The sequence below is a fragment of the Gallinula chloropus genome, assembly GCF_964237585.1.
Source record: "Gallinula chloropus genome assembly, chromosome: 1".
NCBI classification, from domain to species: domain Eukaryota; kingdom Metazoa; phylum Chordata; class Aves; order Gruiformes; family Rallidae; genus Gallinula; species Gallinula chloropus.
This window is the reverse complement of record NC_140085.1, coordinates 211271277-211298825: the sequence shown is the minus strand read 5'-3', so window position 1 is coordinate 211298825 and position 27549 is coordinate 211271277. Positions and strand designations below refer to the sequence as shown.

Genomic DNA, 27549 nt, shown 5'->3' with positions numbered 1-27549 from the left:
CATCGGATTTTTCAGAACCACTTCAAACTCTCAGCTCCCAGGGGCTCTGATCCAAAATGCCCAGTCTAATAATGGGTCATTTACCAACTCAGAGTGAGTATTCTCAGATCAAAGATTTTAAAATTAGCTCTATTTAAAAACTGGTGTTGCAATTTCTCTGGGGAGATAGAGAGTGGGCCAGCAACTCAGACACAAAAGAGCAAACAAAGGTGCTTCTCCAGGAGCTGTGGCAGATGGCCTGTGAGTTTTATCCATTAATGAGACTAATAAAGCCCCAAACCAAAAATGGCCTTGGTCTATATTAAAGGTTTCACTACTGGAGCAACTCACCCTGGACTTAATAATTACCAAAAGTTTAATAACTGAAGAGGAATGAAGTTTAATCTCTAAACCAATGGCATCAAACTGTCATTCAGCACAGCAGTAGCACCTGTCTTTTAAAATCCTCTGTTTTACGTGTCTCTAGTCCCAACCCCACTAACCACTACCACAATAACATCAGCAACAATCCTGCTACTCCAATGCCTGTGCCGGAGCTGCTGCAATGCCCTCTCCATGCACAGGAGGGCATTTCGTACCCACACCAGGAGCCTGGAGCAGAAACTTCAGCCACCAGCCTGTGATAAACCACAGCCAGGTTTTATCATCAGAAAATACTAAGAAAGATGGACATAGGAGAATATGTTCCAGCTTAAAACAAAAAATAATCAAAATTGCATGTTTTAATTAAAAAATGGTATGCTGGGTGCTGTCTCAGCCTACAGGAGAGAGGAACAGACTGTTTTCAGTCACATTATGCTCTGGAATCCAATTGACACATTGCAGAGCTAAGCAATATCTCTTAGTTTGGGGAAAGTTGTGGGAACAATTACTAGAACAATTACTAGAGCTATTTAAAAATCAGAGCCTCATGCTTATTTGTGAAAAACGAAGAGGGGGACTGTACATATGACTGTTAAATGTCAGTTAAAGCATGTGCAAAGACATGTGTTCAGCTACTGAACTGGCAGGCAGGAGAAAAGCTCTGTCTGCAGCACCCAATCCCCCAGGAAAAAATGTGACATAAAATAAAGATATCAGTGCTGAGGTGCAGGTTTGCACCAGTGTGTGGTCCTGGTCTGCTCAGCATGGCCAAGCTTTTGCTGCTGGAAATGATGAGTCCTTTTTTTAGAAGCAGGACTGGCACTTAGAGCACTGAAATTCAGAGATGTTTGGTGAGTCCCAGCCTCCTGAGCACCCAAGGATTGAGCTCTTGAGGAAAGTCTGTGTGTGATCTGAGGTGGATTTTGGACTCTTATGCTCAGTTAATCATTGGGAAAGCCTTGTCTTTCACCCAAAGTCCTCTCAGATAGATACTCTCAGGTGCAAGTCAGATGCCATACACACTGCACACAGCTCTCCTACATCCCTAGCATAAACCTGGTGGTGCACCTCACAGGAAAGCAATTAGCCCAACCCCCACTGTCTGTATCTTCTGCTCTGGAGAAAGAAAATCCAGATTTACACAACCTCACTACAGTGCTAATTCCTGCCCTGGAAGAGCTCTGCAGTTGACTTTGGCTTACCTTGAATCTTGGAGTCGTTCTCATCCTGCAGGACTGCCATGGCGACTATGTGGTTGTTTTCCAGCTGTAACACTGCAGATTCATGGACAGCTGTGAGATCTTCCACCTGTCCCAGCAACAAATTGAGACGGGGACACATGATTAGGTACGCTGTGGCACACTGACAAAATGCTGCAGGAGAGCTCCAGTGAGCTGGAAGCAGAAAAGGGACCTACACTACCTGGCCAAGTTTTACTCATTACATTCAGCAGTGGCCAGGGATCAAGAGAGGTGATTCTGCCCCTCTGCTCAGCTCTGGTGAGACCCCACTACTGTGTCCAGCTCTGGAGCCCTCAAGATGACAAGGACATGGGGCTACAAGGATGATCAGGGGGCTGGAGCATCTCTCCTACAAAGACAGACTGAGAGAATTGGGCTTGTTCAGCCTGGAGAAGAAAAGGCTCTGGGGAGACCTTATAGTACCTGAAGGCCTTTCAATACCTGAACAGGCCTAGAGGAAAGATGGAGAGGGACTGTTTGTAGACATGCAGTGATAGGATGAGGGACAATCTCCTAGAGCAGGGTAGGTTTAGATTAGACATTAGGGAGAAGCTCTTCACTATGAGGGGATGAGACACTGGCATGGGTTTTCCAGAGAGGTGGTGGAGGCCCCATCCCTGGAGGCATTAAAGGTCAAGCTTGGTGAAGCTCTGAGCAACCTCATCTGGTTAAAGGTATCCCTGCTTACTGCATGGGCATTGGACTAGATGACCTTAAAGGTCAACCTAATGCATTCTATGATTCTATGGTTATGAAACAGGCGTGTTGCTGCCTTGAGTGGTAGTGTGTAGTTAGTGTTCCTAGTAGTTTTGTTCTTTTAACTTAATGGTGACAAAAGAGGTACATAAGAAAGCAAAAGGCCAAAAGCCCAGAAGTGGAGAAGCCATTTATGAAATGTTCAGATAGCTCAACATTCCATTCATTTAAATGGTATTAATGACTCGACTCCTTCTGATGGAGAGAGAAACACACATGGTTCTGAGCCACCCTGGGGTTTTGTTTTCATGGTACTTTGCTGCAATGAATTTACTGTAAGGTCTTGAATTAACTTCCATGGAAAGTGCCTTGTAAAATCTTTATTTCTAGAGAAACACTGAAATTATAATCAGTCTGTATGTAAAATGAGTTGCACTTTTACTCAAAAAGGAGTGTCCTACAAGGTCTTCAATACCCACATTCAATTTGGGTGTTCAATTCAACACACTAACTCCTGTATTTTGAGTCCACATCCAATCAAATGATGAAAGATAAGGCAGCCCCTTTTTCAGTGCAGACACAGGAGTTTTCAGGTTTGTGTGAAAATAACCAAGATGACAGTGAAGCCACAAAACCTTTTCCTGCTCTCACACTGAGGCCAGAAAGAGTGCAGTGAACTCCACCACACCCCACATTGCACACACCTGTCATGGGAGCAGGGGATGTAGTTGGAAGAGGGTTGTGAACAGCCCTGCCTTCCTGTGCACCCAATGGGTTTGGGACTTCTTCAGTAAGCTGTTCATTACTAGACTGAGCTAAAGGCAAAGCAAGATCCCCAGTGATGGTGCTTTCAGACACATCATCAAAGAAAATACAGTGAGAAGTGGTGTCAAGGTTAAGACAGTGATCCAGTTTCTAAATGCAATGCATTGATTTGCTTTGCTGGGTTTTGCAATGACAGTGATCGTATTCCCTGTGACACCAGGCAATGCAGAGGGTCAAACTGTACTATTTTTACAATGAAACAGCTGTTCTTAGCAAAGAGACTTAACTTGAAACAGCTTTTCTGCTCACTGTTATGTAAAACAATGGTAGAAGGATGCTGCAGCTGAGCACATCTTGATGGGAAAAAATGTTTCACTGCATTTAGCTGTTGAGAATATGTGTTAGACTAGCCAACAGAAGCAAAATTCCACACTGTATTGGAAAAGGCATGCTCTTAGGAAGGGAGATGGGCGTTTAACCTGGAATTCAAAATTGTCCAAGCTTGTTTTCATAATAAGGTAAGAGACAACTCAGTGGTGAAGAACTGTTTGCAAACCCACGGGGACTCAGCTTGCTGATATATTGCATGCAAAGGGCAAGGAAAGGGGAGCTCTATGACTCAATGGGCTGCTAATAAGATAGGAACCATCACTTGACTTTTCCCAGAGCACAGTGTCCTTGTATATGAGATCTGCACGCTGAAACCTCATGAGCATTGTGGTATTCTCTGCCCTGCCTTTGCTTAAGGCTTTATTCATACTTAAATTGCTTCTCAGCTGAGCAGCTCCCCATAGGAATGATTATGCTCAACACCAACACCTTCAGAAGGTGAAAGGGTCTCCTTTTGCTGCCAGCATCCTTGGCAGGTTATTTATCTATAAAGCCAATTAAATATGTTCCAAATGGTCTCCAGGGATTTTTCTGTCTTCTGTATGTTACATATCCACATCCCTAACGACTCTTTTTAATCTTCCAGTGTAACCCCTTGTCTGCAAATTTTTTTTCCATAGCAGATAGTCTACTTGGCCCTGGGAACCAGAACTCCTGGATATTAATTTCAGCTTTGCTACTGACTTACTCTATCGGCTTGATCAATGCGCTTATGTCATGGTTATTTCTGCCTATAAAAAGAAGCTCAAGTGGGATTTTTAAAGTTTAATAAAGTAAAATCAAGAGGAAGCTGTAGTGGGAGACATTCAATAAGTTTGTGGACAAAATAGCTTGAGCTGGGCACCCTGGCAAGCCAGGATCACAGCCTTTAATTTACAACGTTACCCTTCGCTGCACGGAGAACAGAAAATTATTGGGATGCACCAGCACACCAGAGCAGTTTGTGAGGAGTTGGGCTCTCATGCTCTGCTATTCTCTGCCTCACCTCCTCAGAGACAGCTGAGCTGCCACAATCTGACAGCTGTGTATCCAAAGAAAGAACAGCTGGCTGGTGCAAAAGGCAGAGGTGAGTACAGCAATGCAGTGCACAAGACTTAAGTTGTGACTGGAAATCGTGGATTGGGATGACCAACTTGAAAATCAGATGTGTGGCTGCAGAACTATCTGCAGATCCACGGGGTTTTGTTGTTGTGTCTGTGGACACAAGAGCAAAATTCCCCCACATGGATGGACAACTCAAGGACAAGGCTTTTCTCAAGCCTAACCTCAGGCTTTTAGCTTCTGGGTTAGGTGTTTCTAATGCCAGCTGGGACCAGCATCAGCCTCAGAGCTGAATGACCTTGGTCCTTCAAGCAGGCTTTCTTGTTTTTGGCATGCCCAGAGCTGGGCATTTATCTTCCTTGCAGGAAGAACCAGAGGATTACAAACCATTTGGGCCAGCAGCTGTTAAGGATCCTAATTCCTCATGTATCTTGTCTGGGACAAACAGGTCAGTCACACAAAGCAATCAAAGTACATTGCATGGTGGCACCCAGGGCATCAGACACTCTGAGATGCAGATCAGGATGCAGTGTGTCTGTCTGGCATAGTTGCCCGAGCCATGTGCTGTGCCCAGCCCTGACATACCATTGGTGTCCCCCAGAAAGTCTAACACTGGGCAGCTGTGACATGAGTGACATAAAACTGTCACCATCTCAGTTTGTATGTTCACTCCCACCCTAGGAGTGTTTTGAAGTACACCCAGTACAGGCAGTAAATGGTATCATTTCCCTTTCTACAAATAATTCACATTAAAACCAGTGGGCTGATGCCTCTGCTGTGCTGTGTTGGTGCTCTGCTCCCTCATAGGATCAGTGCAGGCTAGACCCTTTCCTCACATCCTGGAGGTGCTTCAGCAGTGCCATGGCTGCACAGTGCTGCACCAGCCTTTACCTCTTCAATAGTCTAAATTAGCTCAGGCTCTACTGACAGGGCTGTTTTGCTTCTGAGCCCACAGCAAGTGCTGTCATCACCCTTGGGAACCCATTGGAGCACATCTATGCTCTGCACACTGATGCAGTGCCTGCTGTCACCCCTACTCCCTGTGCATGAGCAGGGAGGAGCAACAGCTCTGGATCCTTGGCCAGAGACTCCTACTTCAGACAACAGACTCAAAATGCTTGCTGGAGACACTCTGAGATACAAAGCATGCAGACATAAAACCTTCTCTTTGACCTTTGGACACATCCATCCATCCATCCATCCATCCATCCATCCATCCATCCATCCATCCATCTCATAGACCACATCTGCACTGCACTGTTGCTGCCAATTTACAGTGCCTTGGAGAGTGATAAATTCACCTTGCACCAACTCCATCATCCCTCAGCACTGGCAAAAATCCCCATGTTGGGGAGAACAATCCCAGAAATCAGGGAATCCAAAGTGTTCACCTGCTTGATGTTCAGGTTATGTGTTGCACGGGTCCTATTGCTTTACTGCACCAGCTTTTAATTAGCACTGCAAATAACAATGGACAGGGTGCTGAGCAGATTCTTGTTCAACCCCTGGTTGACAGCAATTTGTGGGTTGGGGTATGCCTAGGGAGCAGAGCTAGTCTTAGTGTCTGTATTGTAGGTACGCCTGGGGAGCAGAGCTACTCTTGGTATTTGTGTTATAAACCACCTGGAAGCATGAGAAGACAAGACATGGGAATGCAGTGTGCTACTGTGTAGAAACACCAATAGGAATGAATAATAGGGAGGAAAAAGCAGTAAAGATAGTCAGGAACAGGATTTTCCAGTCACCCACTTGTTACCAGTGTTTTATGTCGGAGTGTTCAATGAACCTGCTCAGTACTGGCACCGTCTGCTCTTCAAAGGGAGCAAGAGGAGACTGACCTGATCCTGACACTGCACTTTGACTTGCTCCAGCTGCAGCCTGTGCTGCTCCTGCAGGCTCTCCCTCTTGGTGTTGTACTCCTCCTCCAGCTGCTGCTCCAGCGCCCGCAGCTCCTCCTGCTGCTGCCTGTGAAGCTGCTTTGCCTCCTCCTCAAAGCGCTTCTCCAGCTCCTCCTTCTCGCTCTGCAGTTTCTTCCATCTGGCTGTGTTGAGGGCTGGGGGGACAAGACCACACAGTGAGGGTCTGAATGCTTCAGGAGCAAAGGCAGCATTGGGTCCCATGGTGCAGCACTGAGAGCTGCTGACCACGGGGCTCCCACTCATTTCAGCTGTCAGCATCTCACTGTTGCTTCTCTCTCTGTCCCACTCTCACACACACATCCCTACATACAATTGACACTGGCAGGACAAGGGGGAATGGATTAAAACTGAAGGAAGGTTTAGATTAGATTTTAGGGGGAAGTTTTTTACAGAGAGAGTGGTGAGGGGCTGGAACAGGCTGCCCAGAGAGGGGGTGGATGCCTCGTCCCTGGAGGTGTTCATGGCCAGGTTGGATGGGGCCCTGGGCAGCCTTGTGTAGCTCCAGTCTGGAGGTTGGTGTCCCTGCCTGTGTGAGGGGGGTTGGAGCTCTATGATCCTTGGGGTCCCTTCCAACCCATGCCATTCTATGATTCTATAACTCTATGACACATATATTTCTTTAAATAGAAGCACTGGGAGAGTATATAGAGTATATTTTTGCTCATGCAAAAACTGAGATCTGAATAATAACAATAGAACAATATAATAATAACAACAATATAATAATAATATAACTCCGTGGACCTGCAGGTTGACTATATATCCCTTCCTGGCCAGCAGAGTCTTGGATCCACAAACTGAGGCTTTAGGGCTTTTACTTTGCCTTGGATATAAGAAACAACGTGTGAGACTATAATAAGGCACAAAGCCTTTCAACTGGGATATGAGATTTTCCATATCTCCTTCTCTCAAGCCACAGTCTGGGCTAAGTCCCTACTTCCAGTGATGTGCCAGGAAGGCACAAGATGCCTGAGCTCTTGAGGTACACCCTGTGTACATGCTGTGCTGGGGATGTGACTGACCTCTTGTCCAGGAGGAGATGCACTTCATCCATCCCATTTTCCAGCTGTTAGAAGCTGCTCACCCCCTAAGCTAGTCTTTCACACCTGCTCCATAGAGGACCTCCTGAATCCATTAATGCAAGCTTCTTTAATAGATTTTTCTATTCAAACCACTATCTTGTGTGCTTTGTGAAACCAGAGAGCTCAAGGAAAGGCTGAACTGAAGGAAATCAGGGACAGCAAGATTTTTACTCTTGTGTGCTAACAGTGACCATGTCTCTGAATTCACAACTGTGTCTGCAAGGAGTTTCAGGAGGTGCAATTCCAACAGTTCCATCCAGTCAAGGATATTCAGCCTATTTCCCCCCCTGGTTCCTCACCTATAATGCTCCCTGGGTCCAGGACAGCAGTGTCAGGAACACAGTGTCCTCAGCCTTCCACTTGGCTGAAGGCTGGGTGCAACCAGTGCAGGTATTGAAGACCTGATGCAAGTTGCACAAGGGCAGCCAGGCTACATTTAGATAGAGCAAGTTTGCCAACAGGTAAGAAGTGATTAAAATCACCATGACCAATAACATTCAGAACAACACTAGAGAAGATATGTTTTTAAAGGCACCACTAGACCTTCTTTCTGATTTAGGCCCACAGCTGGTTTAGAGAAATGATCACCTTTTAATATGCCATCTGCATTAGGCACTCATTCTTCCTTTCAAAATGCATGCATGGACCTGTATGGTGGTGTAAATTGATGACCTGGAAGCAGCTGTCTCCCTGGGTAGACAACTTTTTAATCAGAATCAGAATCACAGACTCACACACAAGGTTGGAAAAGACCTTTGAAGATCATCAAGTCCAACCAATCCCATCCTAAGCTAAACCAGATCCCTAAGTACCTCATCTACCCTTGTTTTGAACACATCCAGGGAAGGTGACTCAACCCCCTCCCTGGGCAGCCTGTTCCAGCCCTGACAACTCTGTCAGGAAAACATCTGTTTCTAATGTCCAATCTGTCCCTGCCCTGGCACAGCTTCATGCCATTGCCCCTTGTCCCATCTCCTGTCACCTGGCTGAAGAGACCATCGCCCACCTCTCTACAACCTCCCTTCAGGTAGTTGTAGGTGGTCATAAGATGTTCCAAACCCATATTTATCCTATGGCTGCCATCTATTTGCTCAATGTCTGCAGAAAAAAATAACCCAAAAAATCTGTGTTTCCCTGTCTCTTTCTTCTATGGCATCAGGCTGTGTTCATTTTTTTTTCAGGATAGAAATAATTTACCAAAGTTATCTACCCCTGTGACCATAGCTCATGTTGGGTGCATCCTTGCAAGGTAGTTTGGGCACTCAAGATAACCATCCCTTCCCCCACAGAGCTATTTTTCACCCTGTTCAGAGCTCTGCTTCCACACTCACTGTACAACAACATCCAGGCTTGCTCAGTATGCTCAGACAGATATCACTACAGGGTTCCTGCTCCAGTCCTGACGTTTTCTGGAGCACTGAGAAGGACTCTGTGTCCCTTTCAAGTTCTGTTCCTCACAGAAAGAGAAATTAGTCTGAACCAGTGAGCTTTGCACTGCAGCAGTGGCACTTAGAAAGCTTTCCCACCTGCCTCATCCCCAAAATGGAACAGCACAATTTATGTGGTCATTAGCTGAAATGTCTTGTCTCCTGGTGGCTTGGGTTACAGCTCTAAACCCTCTCTCTTGCTTTTCACTGTTTTGATTTGCTTCAGCATGCAAAGCAATCCCAGAGCTGGAGGACAAGAGGCAACGCTTGCAGAGCTGTGTTCAGAAGAATTTGATCTTACTCTAGTTTTAAATTGGAGATGTAATGAACCCTGTCTCTCTCCAGCCTCTCTAATGAGGCTACTCAGCACACAGGGAGGGCTGGGCCCTGGCATGACACCCTCTAACCGAAAGAAAGCCCACCTGAAACACTTTCTGTAACCTGAAACACAAAACCACACACGTCTTGCAGGTCAAACTCTGATGCAGGTCCAAAACAGAGGGAAGGGGAGAGCAGGGGAAGACTGTCTGAATGGCACGTTCCCCACACATCCAAAAACGCTGCCAGAGGCAGAAAATACCATTGCCCAGGAAATGTGCTCTATACTGACTACCAAACACCTACGAGGCCAAGGACGGAAGATAAAGGGAAGGCGACCGATGTCATCTACCTGGACTTGTGCAAGGCCTTTGACACAGTCCCCCACCACATCCTTATCTCTAAATTGGAGAGAAGTGGATTTGATGGGTGGACCATCCAGTGGATAAGAAACTGGTTAACAGACCGTAGCCAAAGGGTGGTGGTCAATGGGTCTGTGTCCAGGTGGAGGCCGGTGACAAGCGGTGTCCCCCAGGGGTCTGTCTTGGGACCGGTGCTCTTGAACATCTTTATCAATGACATGGATGATGGAATTGAGTGCACCCTCAGCAAGTTTGCGGATGACACCAAGCTGAGTGGTGTGGTCGACACAACAGAAGGAAAGGAAGCCATCCAGAGGGATCTTGACAGGCTGGAAAGATGGGCCCGGGGGAACCTAATGAGGTTCAGCACTGCCAAGTGTCAGGTGTTGCACTCGGGCTGGAAGAATCCCAGACACAGATACAGACTGGGAGAAGAGCTCCTGGAGAGCAGCCCTGCTGAGAAGGACTTGGGGATTGTGGTGGATGAGAAACTTCACATGAGCCAGCAGTGGCTCTTGCAGCTCACAAGGCCAATGGGATCCTGGGGTCCATCAGCAGAGGGGTGGCAGCAGGGACAGGGAGGGGATTGTCCCTCTCTGCTCTGCCCTCGAGAGGCCCCATCTGGAGTCCTGTGTCCAGATCTGGGACCCCCAATACAAGAAGGATGTGGGACTGTTGGAGAGGGTTCAGAGGGTTCAGATGATTAGAGGGCTGGAGCAGCTCCCCCAGGAAGAGAGGCTGGGGGAGCTGGGCTGGTTCAGCCTGGAGAAGAGAAGGCTGCGGGGGGACCTCATTGCAGCCTTCCAGTCCCTGAAGGGAACATACAAACAGGAGGGGAATCAACTTTTTCAAAGGGTAGACACTGGCAGGACAAGGAAGGAAGGTTTAGATTAGATCTTAGGGGGAAGTTTTTTACAGAAAGAGTGGTGAGGGGCTGGAACAGGCTGCCCAGAGAGGTGGTGGATGCCCTGTCCCTGGAGGTGTTCAAGGCCAGGTTGGATGGGGCCCTGGGCAACCTTGTGTAGCTCCAGGCTGGAGGTTGGTGTCCCTGCCTGTGTCAGGGGGGTTGGAGCTCTGTGACCCTTGGGGTCTCTTCCAACCCATGCCATTCTATGATTCTATGATTCTATGGAAGTGGTAAGAAGAGACTGAATCTCCTCTTAGACAGGAAACCTTTGGGCCTCGCTCTGTTGGGACAGGAGTAGCAGAAGATGCATGTGCAGCCCAGCACCAGGTCTGTGGCTCCCTTACCTACCTGGGGAGCAGCAACCAGCGTGGGAATGCTTGCTATGCTGGAGCCAGCATTGAAACAGCTGCTGCTTCAGCTGGTGGTTCTGGTGAACCAGGCTGAATCACCTCCAGCTGTGCCTCAAAAACAGATGCCTCAACAGAAGACCTGCTAATGTTGCTGGAAAACAGTGAATTTTGGTTTCAGACATCAGGATATGGATACTATAAAAGTGAGTTCCTTGGAGAGGGGAGGGGAATCACTAAGTAGAGTTATATAAATGCAATAATGGCACAAGAAAAAACAGCACAGCTGCTATCAGCTGCTATGGAGAAGAGTTATGCCCTGGTTTTCTTTTTCCTTCTCTGTAGGTATTTCAATTGCTGCTTACAGGCTGGAAATTACTCTGACATAGCATGATGTTTCCTGGGGTAATAGCATGCTGGGTTAAATGAGAGTGGCTGCACTTGCCTCCCTATTTCCTAAGCACTGAGTAGGATTTACAGTGCAGAACAGATGAGCAGAACCCTTTCAGGCCAGGCTGGAAAGGTGAGGGAAAGGAAGACATCCCTAATGGACTGATCCTCATGCACAAACCCAGCCTGAGCTGCAGCCCAGCCTCCCCTTTGCAGTCGTGGAGGGGGCAAATCTCATGGGAACAGAGGGGGCTGGCATCATGTGACCTTGCATAGGAACCTTCTGCTTCTGAGAAATGGTCTCGTTGCCCCAAAGTGATGGCAAATCCTGCAGGTTCCCCAGGTTCCGCTCTTACTCCTGACCCTTGGCCACAGACAAATCACAGCCACCTCACTCAGGTTAAGGGTCCTCTGACTGGGAGGCATATCCAAGAGGAGGTGGCAGCAGGATTTGGCTTTCAAACACAGGTAATAAAAATTTAAATCCTGACATCTGATGGTCTTTCATTTATCTGGGGTTTTATGCATCTCCTTACGTCCTCCCAACTTACTTCATGTGTCATTTGTCTGACAGCAAAGGAAGAGGTAATTCTGGCATGTAATTTATATTTTTTGAAGGGAAACAGCCAGTGTTCCAAACTGCTTTATTCCAGGAGTCTCAATGTTGCAGCTGAGCAAAGTTTGTATTTATAATCCATAGAGATGGGCATCCTGAGTGTAGAACAATGGCACCTCATGTTTTTCTAGCCTTGGTATTTCTAGCAAAATACATGAGCAAATTGTATTGTGTAAAATAAAAAAGTCCCTCAGCATTTTAGGAAGCCCCATTCTTCCTCCAGGCTGGGAAGGAAGGAGCTCTTTCCTGTGTCTCTGATGCTGATTTCTGATGGGGTGTGATGCTTCCCAGCAGTGCTGGGGTAAAGGTGGATGATGTTACCCGAACTTGAAAATTTTGCCTGGCTCCAGAAGGGTGAAGGTCTTGCTAGACTGTTTTTACATGTGCTCCATCACTGATATTCCTTCACCAGTGGTTTTATTTACCAAGAGACTGCCTTAAAAATATATTGTGATTTTTCTGACCTTCATACCTTGTGGTTTCATTGCTTGGTACAGCAACACCCTGCAGTTTCCAGGGAGGCTAACTGCCTGCTTTCAGAACCAAGCACAGTCAGTCTCTGTGTCCTAATTCTGCATCAGAGCTATTGCCTAAGCAACTAAACATTGGACATGCTGCCTGTGACAACCCTGGCTAGCCCAGCCTGGTTTTACTGGTTCATCTGGGCATTTCCATCAGTGAGTCAGACGTGATGAATCTACCCATGAGAAATCAGGAATTTCTGACCAACACCCATGCTGTTTAAGTGGACTGGTTATTCCCAAATTAATGAGAGATTACTTGACAAAGTGCCTGAGGTAAGGCAGAACAGCAACTTGGCTGTAGTGAAAATAACACACACTGAAGGTTTTCCCTAAATTTCTTCATAGAATCATCTGTGATTGCTATTGTCAAATAACCACTGTTTAATTCTTTATTTGCATAAAGCTTGGAAGAAGATCATAGAATCATAGAATCACAGGGGTTATGGGGTCCAACCCCCCTGCCAAAGCAGCTCCCCAGCTCATATTGCACAGACAGGCGTCCAGACGGGGCTGGAATCTCTCCAGAGATGGAGACTCCACCACCTCCCTGGGCAGCCTGTCCCAGGGCTCTGGCACCCTCACTGGGGAAAAGTTCTTCCCCATGTTGGTGGGGAACTTCCTGTGCTCCAACTTGCAGCCATTGCCCCTTGTCCTGTCTCCACAGAGCACTGAAAAGGGGCTGCCCATTCCCCCTGCATCCCCTGCTTCAGATATTTATAAACATTCATAAGGTCCCCCCTTAGTCTTCTTTTCTCCAGGCTGAACAGTCCCAGCTCATTCAGCCTCTCCTCACAGGGGAGATGCTCCAGGCCCTTCATCATCTTTGTAGCCTCCTCTGGACTCTCTGCAGGAGATCCCTGTCTTTTTTATCCCAGGGAGCCCAGATGTCTGATATTGTACAGATTCATCTGGTAGTCAGACGAAAAAAACACCCTTCTGTTGTGCAGGAGGGTTACATGTCTCCAGGAGCACCCCAGGATCCTCAGCTTGCACTGCTTTAGAGATAGCCAACAATTGCACCAGGAAGAAACAGTCTGGAGCACATCATATTTGCCATTTCACTCTGTCTGCAGGCTTAAAACACTGGATGATTCACAAAACTTAATTGTTTACATACACAAAACCACCCCACATATTCACCTATGGATACGTAGCCATATGTATGGATACATAGGGTTCAGAAACCTCTTGCAGCTCATAGGGCCAACAGTATCCTGGGCTCCATCAGCAGAGGGGTGGCAGCAGGGACAGGGAGGGGATTGTCCCTCTCTACTCTGCCCTCATGAGGCCCCATCTGGAGTCCTGTGTCCAGAGCTGGGGCCCCAATACAAGAAGGATGTAGAACTGTTGGAGAGGGTTCAGAGGAGCCACAAGGATGATTAGAGGGCTGGAGCACCTGCCCTATAAAGAGAGGCTGGGGGAGCTGGGCTTGTTCAGCCTTGGAGAAGAGAAGGCTGTGGGGGGACCTCATTGCAGCCTTCCAGTCCCTGAAGGGAGCTTATAGGCAGGAGGGGATTCGACTTTTTAAAAGAGCAGATAATGGCAGGACAAGGGGGAATGGACTAAAGCTAGAGGAGGGAAGGTTTAGATTAGATCTTAGGGGGAAGTTTTTTACAGAAAGAGTGGTGAGGGGCTGGAACAGGCTGCCCAGAGAGGTGGTGGATGCCCCGTCCCTGGAGGTGTTCAAGGCCAGGTTGGATGGGGCCCTGGGCAACCTTGTGTAGATCCAGGCCTGGAGGTTGGTGTCCCCGCCTGTGTCAGGGGGGTTGGAGCTCTGTGATTCTTGGGGTCCCTTCCAACCCAGACCATTCTATGATTCTATGAAAAGTACAGGCTCATCAGTCTTACTTCAGTCCCCAGTTATGGAGTGAATCCTCCTGGGGGACACCACAGATCAAATGAAGCACTTGGCTGGGAAAGACCAGCATGGATTCAATGAGGGCAAATTGCATTTGGCAAGGCTGACCACCCTCTATAAGAAAGTATCCTGCTCCCATCATGTGGGGCAAGGGGTGGACATTGTCTACCTGGATTTCTCCAAGGCCTTTGATACAGTTCCCCACAGCCTCCTCCTAGAGAAACTGATGTGTTATGGTCTAGACAAGCGGTCCATGTGGTGGGTGGGGAGCTGTCTGACAGTTCACACCCAGAGAAGGATAAATAACCCCCTTTCAACCTGGTAACCTGTCACAAGTGGGTTCCCCAGGGATTGATACTGGCCCCAACACCTTGGTATCTTCGTAAGTGATCTGGGTGATGAGGTGAAGTGCACCCTGATGAAGACTGCAGACAATACCAAACTGAGGGGCAAGGTGAACACTTCTGAAGGGAAATCCACCCTACAGGAAGGCCTGGACAAGCCCATAGATGGGAGGGACAGGGAGGATCTAAAAACATTGCAACTCTTGAGAGAGAAGATGGGCTTTTGTGCTGGCTTCAGCCAACAGACTGGGCTTCAAACTCTCCAGATGTGATGTTGGGTTCATCTTCCCCAGGGCAAATAGTGAGGAGGAAGGACACCTGAGGAAGGACCATTGGGTCAGGAGACACCCTGTGTTCCAAAAGGCAGTAGGACCACTGATGACAGGAGCTGTGAGTTGGAGGGACCTCTCAGCTTTCTCTGCATGTGGGACCCCAGGTTTCAACCTGGAAGAGACCTTAGAGATACTAATAAACAAGTTCTGAGCTTGTTCTTCAGTTTGTGGCTGAACTGCAAAACATGCAAATGTATGTAGGGAAGTGATGTGTATGTAAGTGAAGTCACCATGCACCACAAGGGATCCAAGTTCCCACTTCTCATCACGCTGTGCTCTCTCCTGGGCAGTGGTGGTGCACAGTCTGAGAATGAAAGCTATACATGTATGAAAAAACATCTGTCTAGCAAAGATGACACACAACTAGCTCCAGAATATGTGGTGGTGGATGCACCTCCATGACAAAGAGGTAAAATCATGGCTCCCTGCAAAGCCACGACACCCCTTGCCACTGGGCTTCAGAAGATGCTTCACCACATGTATGCAGGTTCCCCAGGATCAGGTCAGAGGGAATAACTGCTTTTGTGTAAAGTGAGAAAATCACTTTTGTTACCACTCTACTTGTGCTACTTACCAACTTCATCGCTGATCTTTGCAAGCTCGAGTCTTAACTCCTTTATTTTCCCAAGGGCGTTTTCATTCTGTTTAAGGAAAAAGAGAGAAATACGTATAGTCCCCAGGTTTATCCCAGATAAGCACTTTCACATGGTCATTTAGTAAAGCTGATTAGATTGATTCCTTGGATATTACTGTTTTTCAGGTGGGGGTGTGGTGGGAAGGATGATAATGAACTCATTCAGTTTTTTAATCAAGCCAAAACTCACTCACTGCCTTGTGTTTCTATGAATACATGTCACAGAATCACAGAATCACAGAACGTTAGGAGTTGGAAGGGACCTCAAAAAATCATCTAGTCCACCCCCCCTGCCTGAGCAGGATCACCTAGACTGAATCACACAGGAACACATCCAGGTGGGTTTTGAATGTCTCCAGAGAAAGAGACTCAACAACCTCTCTGGGCAGCCTGTCCCAGGGCTCTGTCACCCTCACAGGGGAAAATTTCTCCTTATATTCACATGGAACTTCCTGTGCTCCAGCTTGCATCCGTTGCCCCTTGTTCTATCACTGGCCATCACTGAGGAGAGCCTGGCTCTGTCCTCCTGACTCTTGCCCTTTACATATCTATAAACATTAATGAGGTCACCCCTCAGCCTCCTCTTCTCCAAGCCAAAGAGGCCCAGCTCCCTCAGCCTTTCCTCATAAGGAAGGTGTTCCATTCCCTTCATCCTCTTGGTGTCCCTGTGCTGGCCTCTTTCAAGTAGTTCCCCATCCTTCTTGAACTGAGGGGTCCAGAACTGGAGACAATATTCTAGGTGTGGTCTCACCAGGGCAGAGTAGAGGGGGAGAAGGACCTCTCTCGACCTACTAACCACACATCTTCTAATACACCCCAGGATGCCATTGGCCTTCTTAGCCAGGAGGGCACATTGCTGGCTCATGGTCATCCTGCTGTCCCCCAGGACCTCCAGGTCCCTCTCACCTATGATGGTCTCCACAGGCCAGTCCCCAACCTGTACTGGTACCTGTCCACACACGTGTGGAGGGCAGCACAGAACACTCAGTCCCATTTATCTAAAAAGACATTTGCATTTTTCTGTCCCTTGGTGTGTCCCATTTACAGCTGGACTGCACATGCAAGATGGTTTTATTAATTCTGTTAAAACATTTCCATCTGTTCATGCCTGCATTTAACCACCTCTAGACACAGCAGTATGCTCACTGTCAAAATTTCAGAGCACATGACCATACTTATGTGACTCTAGGTATGGTGGGCATACCATACAGACACCACTAATGGTTCAATGTTCATGTCTCTTCCCACATTAATTTCTGGCATTTCATTGTCTGTAAATGACAAGAGCTCCTTTCCTCAATCTCTCTCAAAAGGAACCTAAATACTTAAGGAATCAAAACAGACAAGCTGGCCAAAGGGAAAGTAAAATATATTTACTTTAACAATACCAAGGTGTTATTACTAAAATGAAAGGATGTTTCATATCTCATGAGTGCTGTGCAAACTGAGGAAGAAAAGTTTGGTTTAGTACAATAAATCCCCACATAAGGGTTCAAGCAAAAGGACACTGTAAATGGTAATGTATCCTGAATCACATTGGGAAGCAAGCAAAGGGCAGTATCCTGCTGGGAAGATCACCAATGATTAGGAAAACTAGATCAGTCTGCTATAAATATGCCCTAGGTTAGAAAAGGCCAAGAGTCTTTAAAGGACACTACAGAAAAATCTCATTCAAGAGATAAGGAACGGAATGAAAGGAGTCCTAGAATGTAAAGCTTTCTGTCATAAGCAAGCAAGGCTACTAGAAATCTATGGCACAGGAAGGCTTAGTTCTGTGACAGGGTACATAGCTGATAGGGCAGCAAATTACCTCTGTCTTACCAAAATGAAAGTGGGGGAAGATATATTTCAGACCTTAATGTTTCTGTTTATTTTCCCTGCATCTGATTTTTAACTCTGTTAAGAAAAACCACACAACAGCTTGCTGCTGTTTTTTGCCCTGCTGGGAAACTGGAATCTGGAATTTAGATGAATCCTCCCCAAACTGCACTTTTGGGATGATTTCTGCCAGTTCCAAGGAAGGCAGTTTTTGGGGAAGTTTTGCTGTTAACCGAGCAATTAGCTGAGTGATTAACTGAGCTGCTTTGAGAGTCTGAGGTGACTGATGAGACCGAGTTGGATGTGAGCATCTTTCTTACTCAGGTCCAGGAAGAAGCCAGGCACACAAGGCTCAGCTCCTCCAACCAGCCACATCCATACACTGCTGAGTAATGCAGGGGAACTTGTGTGCCAGGACTGCAGAGTCTCCACTCCTGACCAGCTGCATTAGGTTCACAATAACATGGAGCAGGTTGGTTTGTTTACTTTGGGTTTTAATTACTAAAACAAGTATAAAAAATAGCCTGGTATGTTAAAAAACCCATAGCCCTTCCATAAAGATTCCCAACCCAGAGATCCAAGGCTTTCCCTTTTGGAGAATATTACTGCATCTGCCTGTGCTGCCCATTTAACTCACTGGAGTAATTTTAGGAAGTGTTCTTGGACAGGCTGCCAGGACTGGTGCCCTTGAAGGTGTGTGCCCAGGGATGTGCTGGGTATGGGACTCACAGATGGGAAGCACCCACTCAAATATTACCAGCTCCCAGCATTTGAAACAAAAGCTGTTTAAAGCAGGGGAGCTCTGTATAAATCACTGACTGCACATACAGGGAAGCAGAACACATTGGGATTGTTACTATTCTACTTGCATAAAGAAAATAAAAAGCAAGTTAAAAAAAATACAACATACAGAAAAAAAATGCTCTTAATTTTTCCACAGAAGAAATATTATGCATTATGCACTTCTTTTATTCTTTTTACTTTATCTTAGATAAGGCATATCCTACCCTAGAGGATACTTGGTGGTGAGATGCTCTCCAAAAGAATGGAGAATATCCATGGTGCCAGCTTAAAAATGCTATCCCTTAACCCAAGCTCCAGCACACACCCCACCCTACCAGGACAGTGGGAGTCCTGGCTGCCTCTAACCATGCTGGGGCCATGGGTTCCAGAGCAGTCTCTGGGGGAATCTTGAGCAACTGGCATTGGGACAGTTTGGTTCTGAAACTGTATTTTATTTTGGTCAGAGTTTTCCCACTGCTCTTTGAGACCTCATAATCATGTTTTCTGGGAGGTCTGAAGGATTGCCCTTGGAGACAAGTTCTTGAGTAGTTCCTCTTTCTCAGAAGGGTCTTTTAAAGAACAGTAACACTAGTCACAGAATCACAGAACCACAAGGTTGGAAAAGACCTGTGAAGATCATCAAGTCCAACCATTCCCATCCTAAGCTAAACCAGATCCCTAAGTACCTCATCTGCCCTTTCCTTGAACACATCCAGGGAAGGTGACTCAACCCCCTCCCTGGGCAGCCTGGTCCAGGCCCTGACAACTCTGTCAGGAAAACATTTGTTTCTAATGTCCAATCTGTCCCTGCCCTGGCACAGCTTCATGCCATTGCCCCTTGTCCCATCTCCTGTCCCCTGGCTGAAGAGACCATCGCCCACCTCTCTACAACCTCCCTTCAGGTAGTTGTAGGTGGGGAGAAGGTCTCCCCTCAGCCTCCTCTTCTCCAGGCTAAACAGCCCCAGCTCCCTCAGCCGCTCCTCAGAGGATTTGCCCTCCAGCCCCTTCCCCAGCCTGGTTGCCCTTCTCTGCACTCGCTCCAGGACCTCAATGTCCTTCTGATGGTGAGGAGCCCAGAACTGGACACAGCACTCGAGGTGTGGCCTCACCAATGCCCAGTACAGGGGCACAATTACCTCCCTAGACCTACTGGCCACACTGTTTTTGATACAAGTCCTTTCTTCTTCTGCTAGAGAAGCAGGGGGTAGTTTTGGCTAGTCACTGTATCAGTCTCACGTCTCCTGGATGGGCAGTGAACTTCAAAATCCCTGATATTTTCTGTTACTGTAACCTGCTTTGTCAGTGTAACAGGTTTGGACTGCACATGCTCTTGTGCCCAGTGTAAACACGATGCTGATACAAAATGAAACAGCCTCTCCTTGTTATCATCAACGTGGCTCTGCAGATAACAAGCACTTCAGTCAGTGCAGCCAGGGAGCTGGGAGTGCCAGTGCTGAGATTTATGGTAGAGCAAAACTGGATCTGACATGCGAATGTCAAGCTATCAGGCCCAGGGCTGAGATTCATACAGGTCTGATGTCAAAACATCAAAGCAATTTGAAAATTCACAAAGAAAAATCTGTCAAAACACACGTGAAAGAAACAAAATTAAGAGTCCATCCTAGTGAATTATTCAATTTTCATTAATATTTATCTCACTAAAGTATTTGAAAGAGAAGACAGGATAAGCAGGACCCTTGCTGCTCTCCCAAGAGTTTTGTGTCTAAGGGGGTCAGCATATCAGGGGAACTTTGCAAGTACCTTTCTTGAGGCACAGGTTGAAGTCGTGTCACTCAGAGGGAGTGACCAAGAACCAGATCCAACTTGGGAATATAAAGGCTCAATGGCCATACTAGTGACACAGCCACTTCCAGCGGGTGAAGAGGTCAGAGGCACTGTAAGGAAGCTGTGCAGATGTCTGGCATTTCAGCCTGGCTGTTAAACTGCAAGTGTGAAAAAAATTGTTTCAACATGATTTGGGTTTGGGGTTTGGTTTTTTTTTTTCTAAAATCTGAACCCAAACCAGTGGCATTTGTACAAATTAAAATGTTGTGTTTAGTTTGTTTCAGGTACTTCTAATGAGTGATGGATGTAATTGTTGCTTGGAGAACTGATGAGAAAGTTCTTTCGTTGGCTGCATCCCAAGGAATTACTCTGATACTGAAGTAGTTTTCATAAAACAAAATGCCAGTCATGATGGAGATGAAAGAAACATTGTTCCTCATACCTGTACTCTGTGGCACAACAGTTAAGTCCTGTGTCTGGAATATGTCCCATCTCCTCAGACAGAAAGAACAGAACAAGTAGAATGATGTGCTTGCTCTGTGCTTAAATTACTGCCCTGTTAAATAGAAGATGCAATAGCAACTCCTTTTCCTGTCATCAGCTTTATAACATACAGACATCCCAGTATTTCTCCTGTGAGAGGCTCAATGTCAGACTGCATTTCAGCAAATAAAACAGACACTGAAAAGGGCACCTGTGTATTCTTCATTCAACTCAAAACTCCCTGAGGATTAGACTGAGGTATGACTTCTACTGCTGCAACATCCAGCCAGCTCCAGCAAAGCTGGCAAGAAGTCAGCAGATAGTCAGAGAGGGCAGAAGGAATTCATCCAAGTGAATCCCAGGATTTAGATGTAACTGCAGGATTTAGAAATAACTGTGCTTGAGTTGAGGACCTGGAAAAATAACTTGGCCAAAGATGACATGATACAGGCCCAAGGATGGGCAAGATGCTGGTGTTGTCCAAACAGACTAAGGAGGGAAGTAGTGGTGAAGGCTTGAGGGAGAGGAAAGGCTCTACTTTAATTGCATGGAGCTTCAGCTGACAGCCAGACATCCTTGCAGAGACGTGGTCAGGAGGCAAGTCAAGAATTTACTTGGGATCAGGAATAATTGTGGGATGTAGAGGTAGAGTTGAGGTTTGCCTTAGAGTATCTCAACTGCAAACTAGCTGAGAGGTACTAATTCATTAGAAATGCTAATTAATTAAACCTCCAGGTACTTTTTAACAATAGAAACATCAGAAAATTGTCCAGACTTGTGCAGGAAATCAACTGCAGCTCTGAAGTAAACAGGGGAGCCTGAAGTTACCTCCCCAATTGCCATGTCTCTCCTCCCTACCAATTTATTCTTATGCTTATATGCTGAGGTCCAAATGTATGTGCAGTATCTCCATGACCACTTCCCAGCTCTCTACAGTCCCATGCACTGCACACAGATGCTCTGTATTAGAACTTCTCCTTCAGAATAGCTTTTCTGCATCCAATGCTTTCAAAGTACTAAAAAGACCCAAACACCTGACCTGCAAATGGTGCTTAGTCACTGCTGTGCTTTATTCAGAGTTCCCTGGGGCAAGGCCTTCTGTTTTCATTGGAAAGAGAAGCACATACATTGGGAATCCTCTTGAACCAATAAATATTTCAAGCTATACTCACAGAAGCAGCAACTGCATCCCACCACAGCTGAGGTTCAAAATTATCTCCTGTCTTCCTTCAAAAAATGAGGTGTTTTAACATGTCAGTTCTCAGGTAATCCTCCCCCAAAACTCTCTTTTGGTTAAAGTTGACAAGCACCTACATATCCCCCAGCCACTGTACTTTACATTAAGCTATATGTTTTTTTCTTAACCAGCAAATCTCAAACTACAGTGGAACATATGATTAGATACATGGGAGAGACTATCAGCTTCTCATTAGATGAAGTAGATGAATATTCTAAAAAGCCAAACTAACCAAATACACTGCACCAGCATGTGTCTCTGCCAAGGTAATTTCTATTAAGCAAATTAAATGTGTATAGATGTTTGTTCCCTTCCTCCTCTTCTGCACATACTTAAAACCCAGGCACATTTCCAGCAGAATAACGTGAAAAGCTAGGTGTTTGGAAATGTCCCACAACTTCTCTTGCACATGCCACTCTCCTGCTACCTGTAGCTAAGTACTTACCTCTGAAGTGATGCTTGATCCACTCCCCATTTCAGTACCTGGGAATTTGCTTGGTTCAGACCCTCTCTGACATAAGAAAACAGATAGTTTTGCCCCATTTCATTTCTCCTAGCTTGGAGGATCAATCCCCCCCATCAGAAAGCAGGATCATTAGAGTGGTAAAACCCTAGGACAGCTGGAGCCTGGATAAATCTCTCTTCAAACTTTCAAACTCGGTGCAGGTTTCCTGGGTGACTTGTGCTCCACGGGGTGATAAAAAACGCATGGAAAACAGCAAGAAATGGAGCCGGCTGTGGTCCCTCCTTGGTTCACAAACCTCCAGCCCTCACACTTAGACTGCAGGATAAAATTATGTAAGGCACTGCAGTGCATGTGGAAGCGGCAGCCAGACTGGTCCCCAGCGAAGCGAAGTTCAGCGCACGGTAAAGAAGCCCCGAGCATCACTCCCCCTCCCCGCCCCGCCGCCGCGGGATGCGCGCACACCCCCGGCGCCGGCTCGACCAGGGGAGCGTCTGCCTTCCTGCCCTTTCCCTAAAGGATGAAAAAGAGGTAAAAGTACCGTCTCGTCTTCGCACCGAACGCGGGAAAAACACTTGGAGCAGCATTTAGCCATCCTGGAAGGACTGCGACCGGCCGGACCGTCACCAAACCGGAGGGTGAGCCCCGGGAGATGCCGCCAGCAAAAGCGTCTCGCCCCGCACGCCGAGGCTGGGAACCTTCCCTAGGTTACTCCCGGGGCAGCGGGGGATGCTGCGGTGCGGCGCTGGGGAGGGCAGGGGGGGAGGGAGAGGGAGACACGGAGCTGGGAGAGGGAAAGGGAGGGCGGCTGCCTGCGGCTGAAGCAGAGCAGCGGGCGCAGAGCAGTCACCGCTTTCGCCCCCCGCTCCGCTCCGCTCCCCGCGCACCGGTGCTCTCCGCCTTGCTCCTGGAGAAGGGGGGTCGGATCGCTCCGGCTGGCAAACGCTTGCCCAGAGCAGGGCACGTCCAGCAGCGCCATCACGGGAACGTGTCGGGGCGAGGAGCGGCAGGGAAAGGTTTTGAAAGTTCGCAGAGCAAGCCCCGGACGTGATGAAACGCGAGAATGAGCCTCGGCTCCCCGCGGGAGGCGGCTCTGGCCGATGCGCATCTTCCGCAGCCGCTGATCGCTGTAGTCCCCGCATTCCCCAACCGCTCGGACGGTGCCTCGAAACCCGAACGTTTCCCGGCTCTCAGATTCAGCCCAGGGAGGGAGATGGGCAGTGAGGCTGCGATGCCCTTGGACGGCTGCCATGCGCACGGCACGGTCCGCGGCTCTGCCCGCGCATCCCCAAGGAGAGCGCACGGCTGCGCGGCCCCGGTGCGGGGGAAGGAGCGCTGCTGGCGAACGGGACAGGACGGGGACACCACGACCCGCTCCGAGCCCTCCGCTTATCCCGAGGGATCTTCAGCTTGGGTCGCTCCGGTCTGCGACTGGAGGGTCGCGTCTGCCTGGGGGAAGTGAGGGGTGTCCCCCCGTCTCCCGGGTGTCCCCCAGCCTCCCGAGGCACTCTGATCTCTCAGCAAGGACTATTCCTGTAGCGGCTTCTTTAAACCCCGAGGAAGATGACTACCCTCTGGACCTCAGTCACAGCTCGATACTGCACAAGCACAGAGCTCTGCTATGTACCCAGAGACTTCTGCAACCCGCAACTGCTTGGGGTATTTATATCTTTTCTGGCCAGGTATATATGTGTGTGTGTATATATATCTATATGTGCCCTGAGGGCTGAGAGAGACAATGGGATCCTGGGGGGCATCAGGAGGAGTGTGGCCAGCAGGTCAAGAGAGGTGGTTCTGTCCTTCTACTCTGCCCTGGTCAGGCCCCACCTGCAGTATTGTGTCCAGGTCTGAGCTCCTTGGTTTAAAAAGGACAGGGATCTCCTGGAGAGAGTCCAAAGAAGGGCCACGAAGATGATTAGGGGCCTGGAACATCTCCCCTATGAGGAGAGGCTGAGTAAGTTGGGACTGTTCAGCCTTGAGAAGAGAAGACTAAGGGGGGACCTAATTAAAGTTTATAATTATCTTAAGCAGGGGATGCAGAGGGAATCAGCCAGCCCCTTTTCAGTGGTCTGTGGAGACAGGACAAGGGGCAATGGCTGCAAGTTGGAGCACAGGAAGTTCCACACCAACATGGGGAGGAACTTTTCCCCAGTGAGGGTGCCAGAGCCCTGGGACAGGCTGCCCAGGGAGGTGGTGGAGTCTCCATCTCTGGAGAGATTCCAGCCCCATCTGGATGCCTATCTGAGTGATATGTCCTGGGGAGCTGCTTTGGCAGGGGGGATTGGACCCGATGATCTCTTGAGGTCCCTTCCAACCTCTATGATTCTATGATTCTGTGATTCTATACATACACATGCTCACATAACCTGACTCCAACCCTAGCCTGCACATATACATATAGCAGTGTATATTCCATGATTCTATGAGTCTGCTCTGCATGTGGGTGCCCAATGGGAACACGTTTCCTTGGTTGGAGCTGGGACATGGAGCTGCAGCAGCTTCACCTCTCCTGGGCTGTTGCCTCCAGCACAGTGGTATTTTTCCCCAACAGTTTATATTAAAGAGAATACTGGAAAGAGGTGAAACAGTTCAATGGCTTATACCCATGATATTTGTGCTGCAATGCCTATGCTGTTTAAACTTGAAAAAGCATTCTTTTCCTGAAAGGCAAATCACTACCAAACACCAAAATCCTACGTTACCCTTCATGCTGAATAGCTCTGCATCCAGGTAGGAGAGAAGTAATCATAAAATCATAGAATCATAGAAGGGTCTGGGTTGGAAGGGACCCCAAGGATCACAGAGCTCCAACCCCACTGCCACAGGCAGGGACACCAACCTCCAGCCTGGAGCTACACATGGTTGCCCAGGGCCCCATCCAACCTGGCCTTGAACACCTCCAGGGATGGGGCATCCACCCCCTCTCTGGGCAGCCTGTTCCAGCCCCTCACCACTCTCTCTGGAAAAAACTTCCCTCCAAAGATCTAATCTAAACCTTCCCTCCTTTAGCTTTAGTCCATTCCCCCTTGTCCTGCCATTATCTGCTCTTTTAAAAAGTCGAATCCCCTCCTGCCTATAAGCTCCCTTCAGGGACTGGAAGGCTGCAATGAGGTCCCCCCGCAGCCTTCTCTTCTCCAGGCTGAACAAGCCCAGCTCCCCCAGCCTCTCTTCGTATGGGAGCTGCTCCAGCCCTCTCATCATCTTTGTGGCTCCTCTGAACCCTCTCCAACAGTTCCACATCTTTCTTGTATGGTAATGTGCAGGTCTGTGTGCCTTTGGATGGGCATTTTCATTTAATTATATTTTCTACTGTGACTGGTGCTGCAGCAGGAACCAACAAGAATATCCAGCAAACCTTTGTGTTAAAATGCATTTAAATGCTCAGGTAACTTCCTGGTCTGTGTCAGCCTCATCCCCTGCTCTTCCTCAGCCCTGCCAGGACCTTCAATAAAGTTTCAGAATATCACAGACAAGTAATTTTAAAACAAACAAACAGACACCAAAGCCCAAACCAAACCAAATTAAAGATCTCACTTAACACACACTTTGTATCTTGTGTGTCCAACATCAAACTTTTCTTTATAGCACATGAAAATTTGTTTAGTTGGCTACTGAACAGCTACAGAGTGGAGGTAAAACCGGATGTCCATGTATGGTGAAATCATACATCTCACTACAATAAAGATATTGAGGCCCTGGAGGGTGTCCAGAGAAGGGCAACAAAGCTGGTGAAGGGTCTGGCACACAAGTCTTATGAGGAGCAGCTGAGGGAACTGGGACTGTTTAGCCTGGAGAAGAGAAAGCTCAAGGGAGACCTTATTGCTCTCTACCACTACCTGAGAGGAGGTTGTGGTGAGCTGGGGGTCAGCCTCTTCTCCCAGATAAGTAGCGATAGGACCAGAGGGACTGGCTGCAAGTTGCACCAGGGGAGGTTCAGGTTAGAAATCAGGAGAAATTTCTCCTCAGAAAGAGCGGTTGGGCACTGGAACAGGTTGCCCAGGGAGGTGGTGGAGTCACCATCCCTCGGGGTGTTCAAGGAAAGGTGGGATGAGGCACTTAGGGACACGGTTTAGTGAGTAATAGAGGTGGCAGGGGATGGTTGGACTAGATGATCTTGAAGGTCTTTTCCAACCTTAATGATTCCATGGTTCTATGATTTTGTCCTCACTAGGAAATTCTGTTTGGCCACACAATCTGAAGTCTGTAATTTGGATTTTTGGAGTCTGAATCGTGATTTGAAACATTTTAACTGCCACATAAAATAATAGTAATAGTAACAGCAACATAATACCACTTCTAAACAAACTGCCACAGCCATTTGAGCTGGCCATTAGAACTATGTATTTAAATCAACTTGTCTATTAGGCACAGAAAGTAAAACCCTGTCATTACTCCTTTTGTTATGCTTTTAAAGTGAAGCACCCATCTTCTCCAGACACTCTTTGACTAAGGGTAGATTTGCTGTTTGTGTGTGGTGATAAATCTAAGCTTGACGTTATCTAGCAAGCTCTATGCACCACTTCAGTACCAGTTACACACTAAATCAGAAGATAAAATATTTAAGTGGAACTTAAATTAGGCAGAAGCCATGTTTTGCCCTTCTGGCAAGGGTGAATTGGGAACCCCAGAAGCTGATTTTACTTGGGATGTAACACTCATAAGGGATAACGATATGATGGGGAAACTGTGGGGCCCTTTGGCCAGTTAAATTCCCTTTGGGGAAAGTGACCCCAAACTCATTTAGTTTAAATTAAGCTTCATCTTGCAGGTCAAGGTGTGTAGAATTGCAATGAGAATAAAAAAGAGCTGAGGAAGCACAAAGGAAATGATTTTAAAGAGCAGCTCCTATTGCAGAGAGTCCAGTGGAGAGCTATGAGGATGATGAGGGGACCAGAGCATCTCTCCTGTGAGAAAAGGTTGAGAGAGCTGGGTCTGTTTAGCCTGGAGAAGACTGAGAAGGGATCTGATCAGCACTTATAAATATCTAAAGGGCAGGTGTCAAGAGGACAGGGCCAGACTCTCCTCAGTGGCACCCAGGGATAGGACAAGAGGCAATGCAGACAAACTGGAACACAGGAAGGTCCATCTGAATATGAGGAAAAACTTTCACAGTGAGGGTGACAGAGCCCTGGGACAGGCTGCCCAGGGAGGTGGTGGTCTCCTTCCCTGGATGTATCTGAAACCTGCCTGGACATGATCTTGTACAACCTTCTTGAGGTGATCCTGCTCTGGCAGGGGGTTGGACAAGGTGATCTCCAAAGGTCCCTTCCAGCCCCTGCCATTCTGTGATTCTGTGAATCTGTAACTGAGACAGGAGCAAAAAGCTTATCAAAGCAAGGAGGTTATGGGAGAGGACAACCCCTATGCCCAAATTCTGTGAGAACTGGCACTTAAAACTGCAGGGTTGGATCAAGGTTCTAAATT

General features: G+C 47.5%; 1 protein-coding gene across 1 annotated transcript in view; it reads right to left on the bottom strand.

Annotated features, from left to right (window-relative positions):
* The window catches only part of MTUS2 (microtubule associated scaffold protein 2), a gene marked incomplete at both ends in the record, with an annotated part of 192389 nt that overhangs the window by 12437 nt on the left and 152403 nt on the right, over nucleotides 1–27549 (bottom strand). The window contains 3 exons of the mRNA XM_084260864.1: nucleotides 1566–1671; nucleotides 6335–6549; nucleotides 15497–15563. Coding sequence (XP_084116990.1) covers nucleotides 1566–1671; nucleotides 6335–6549; nucleotides 15497–15563 — 388 coding nt within the window. The remainder of the gene's footprint in view (nucleotides 1–1565; nucleotides 1672–6334; nucleotides 6550–15496; nucleotides 15564–27549) is intronic.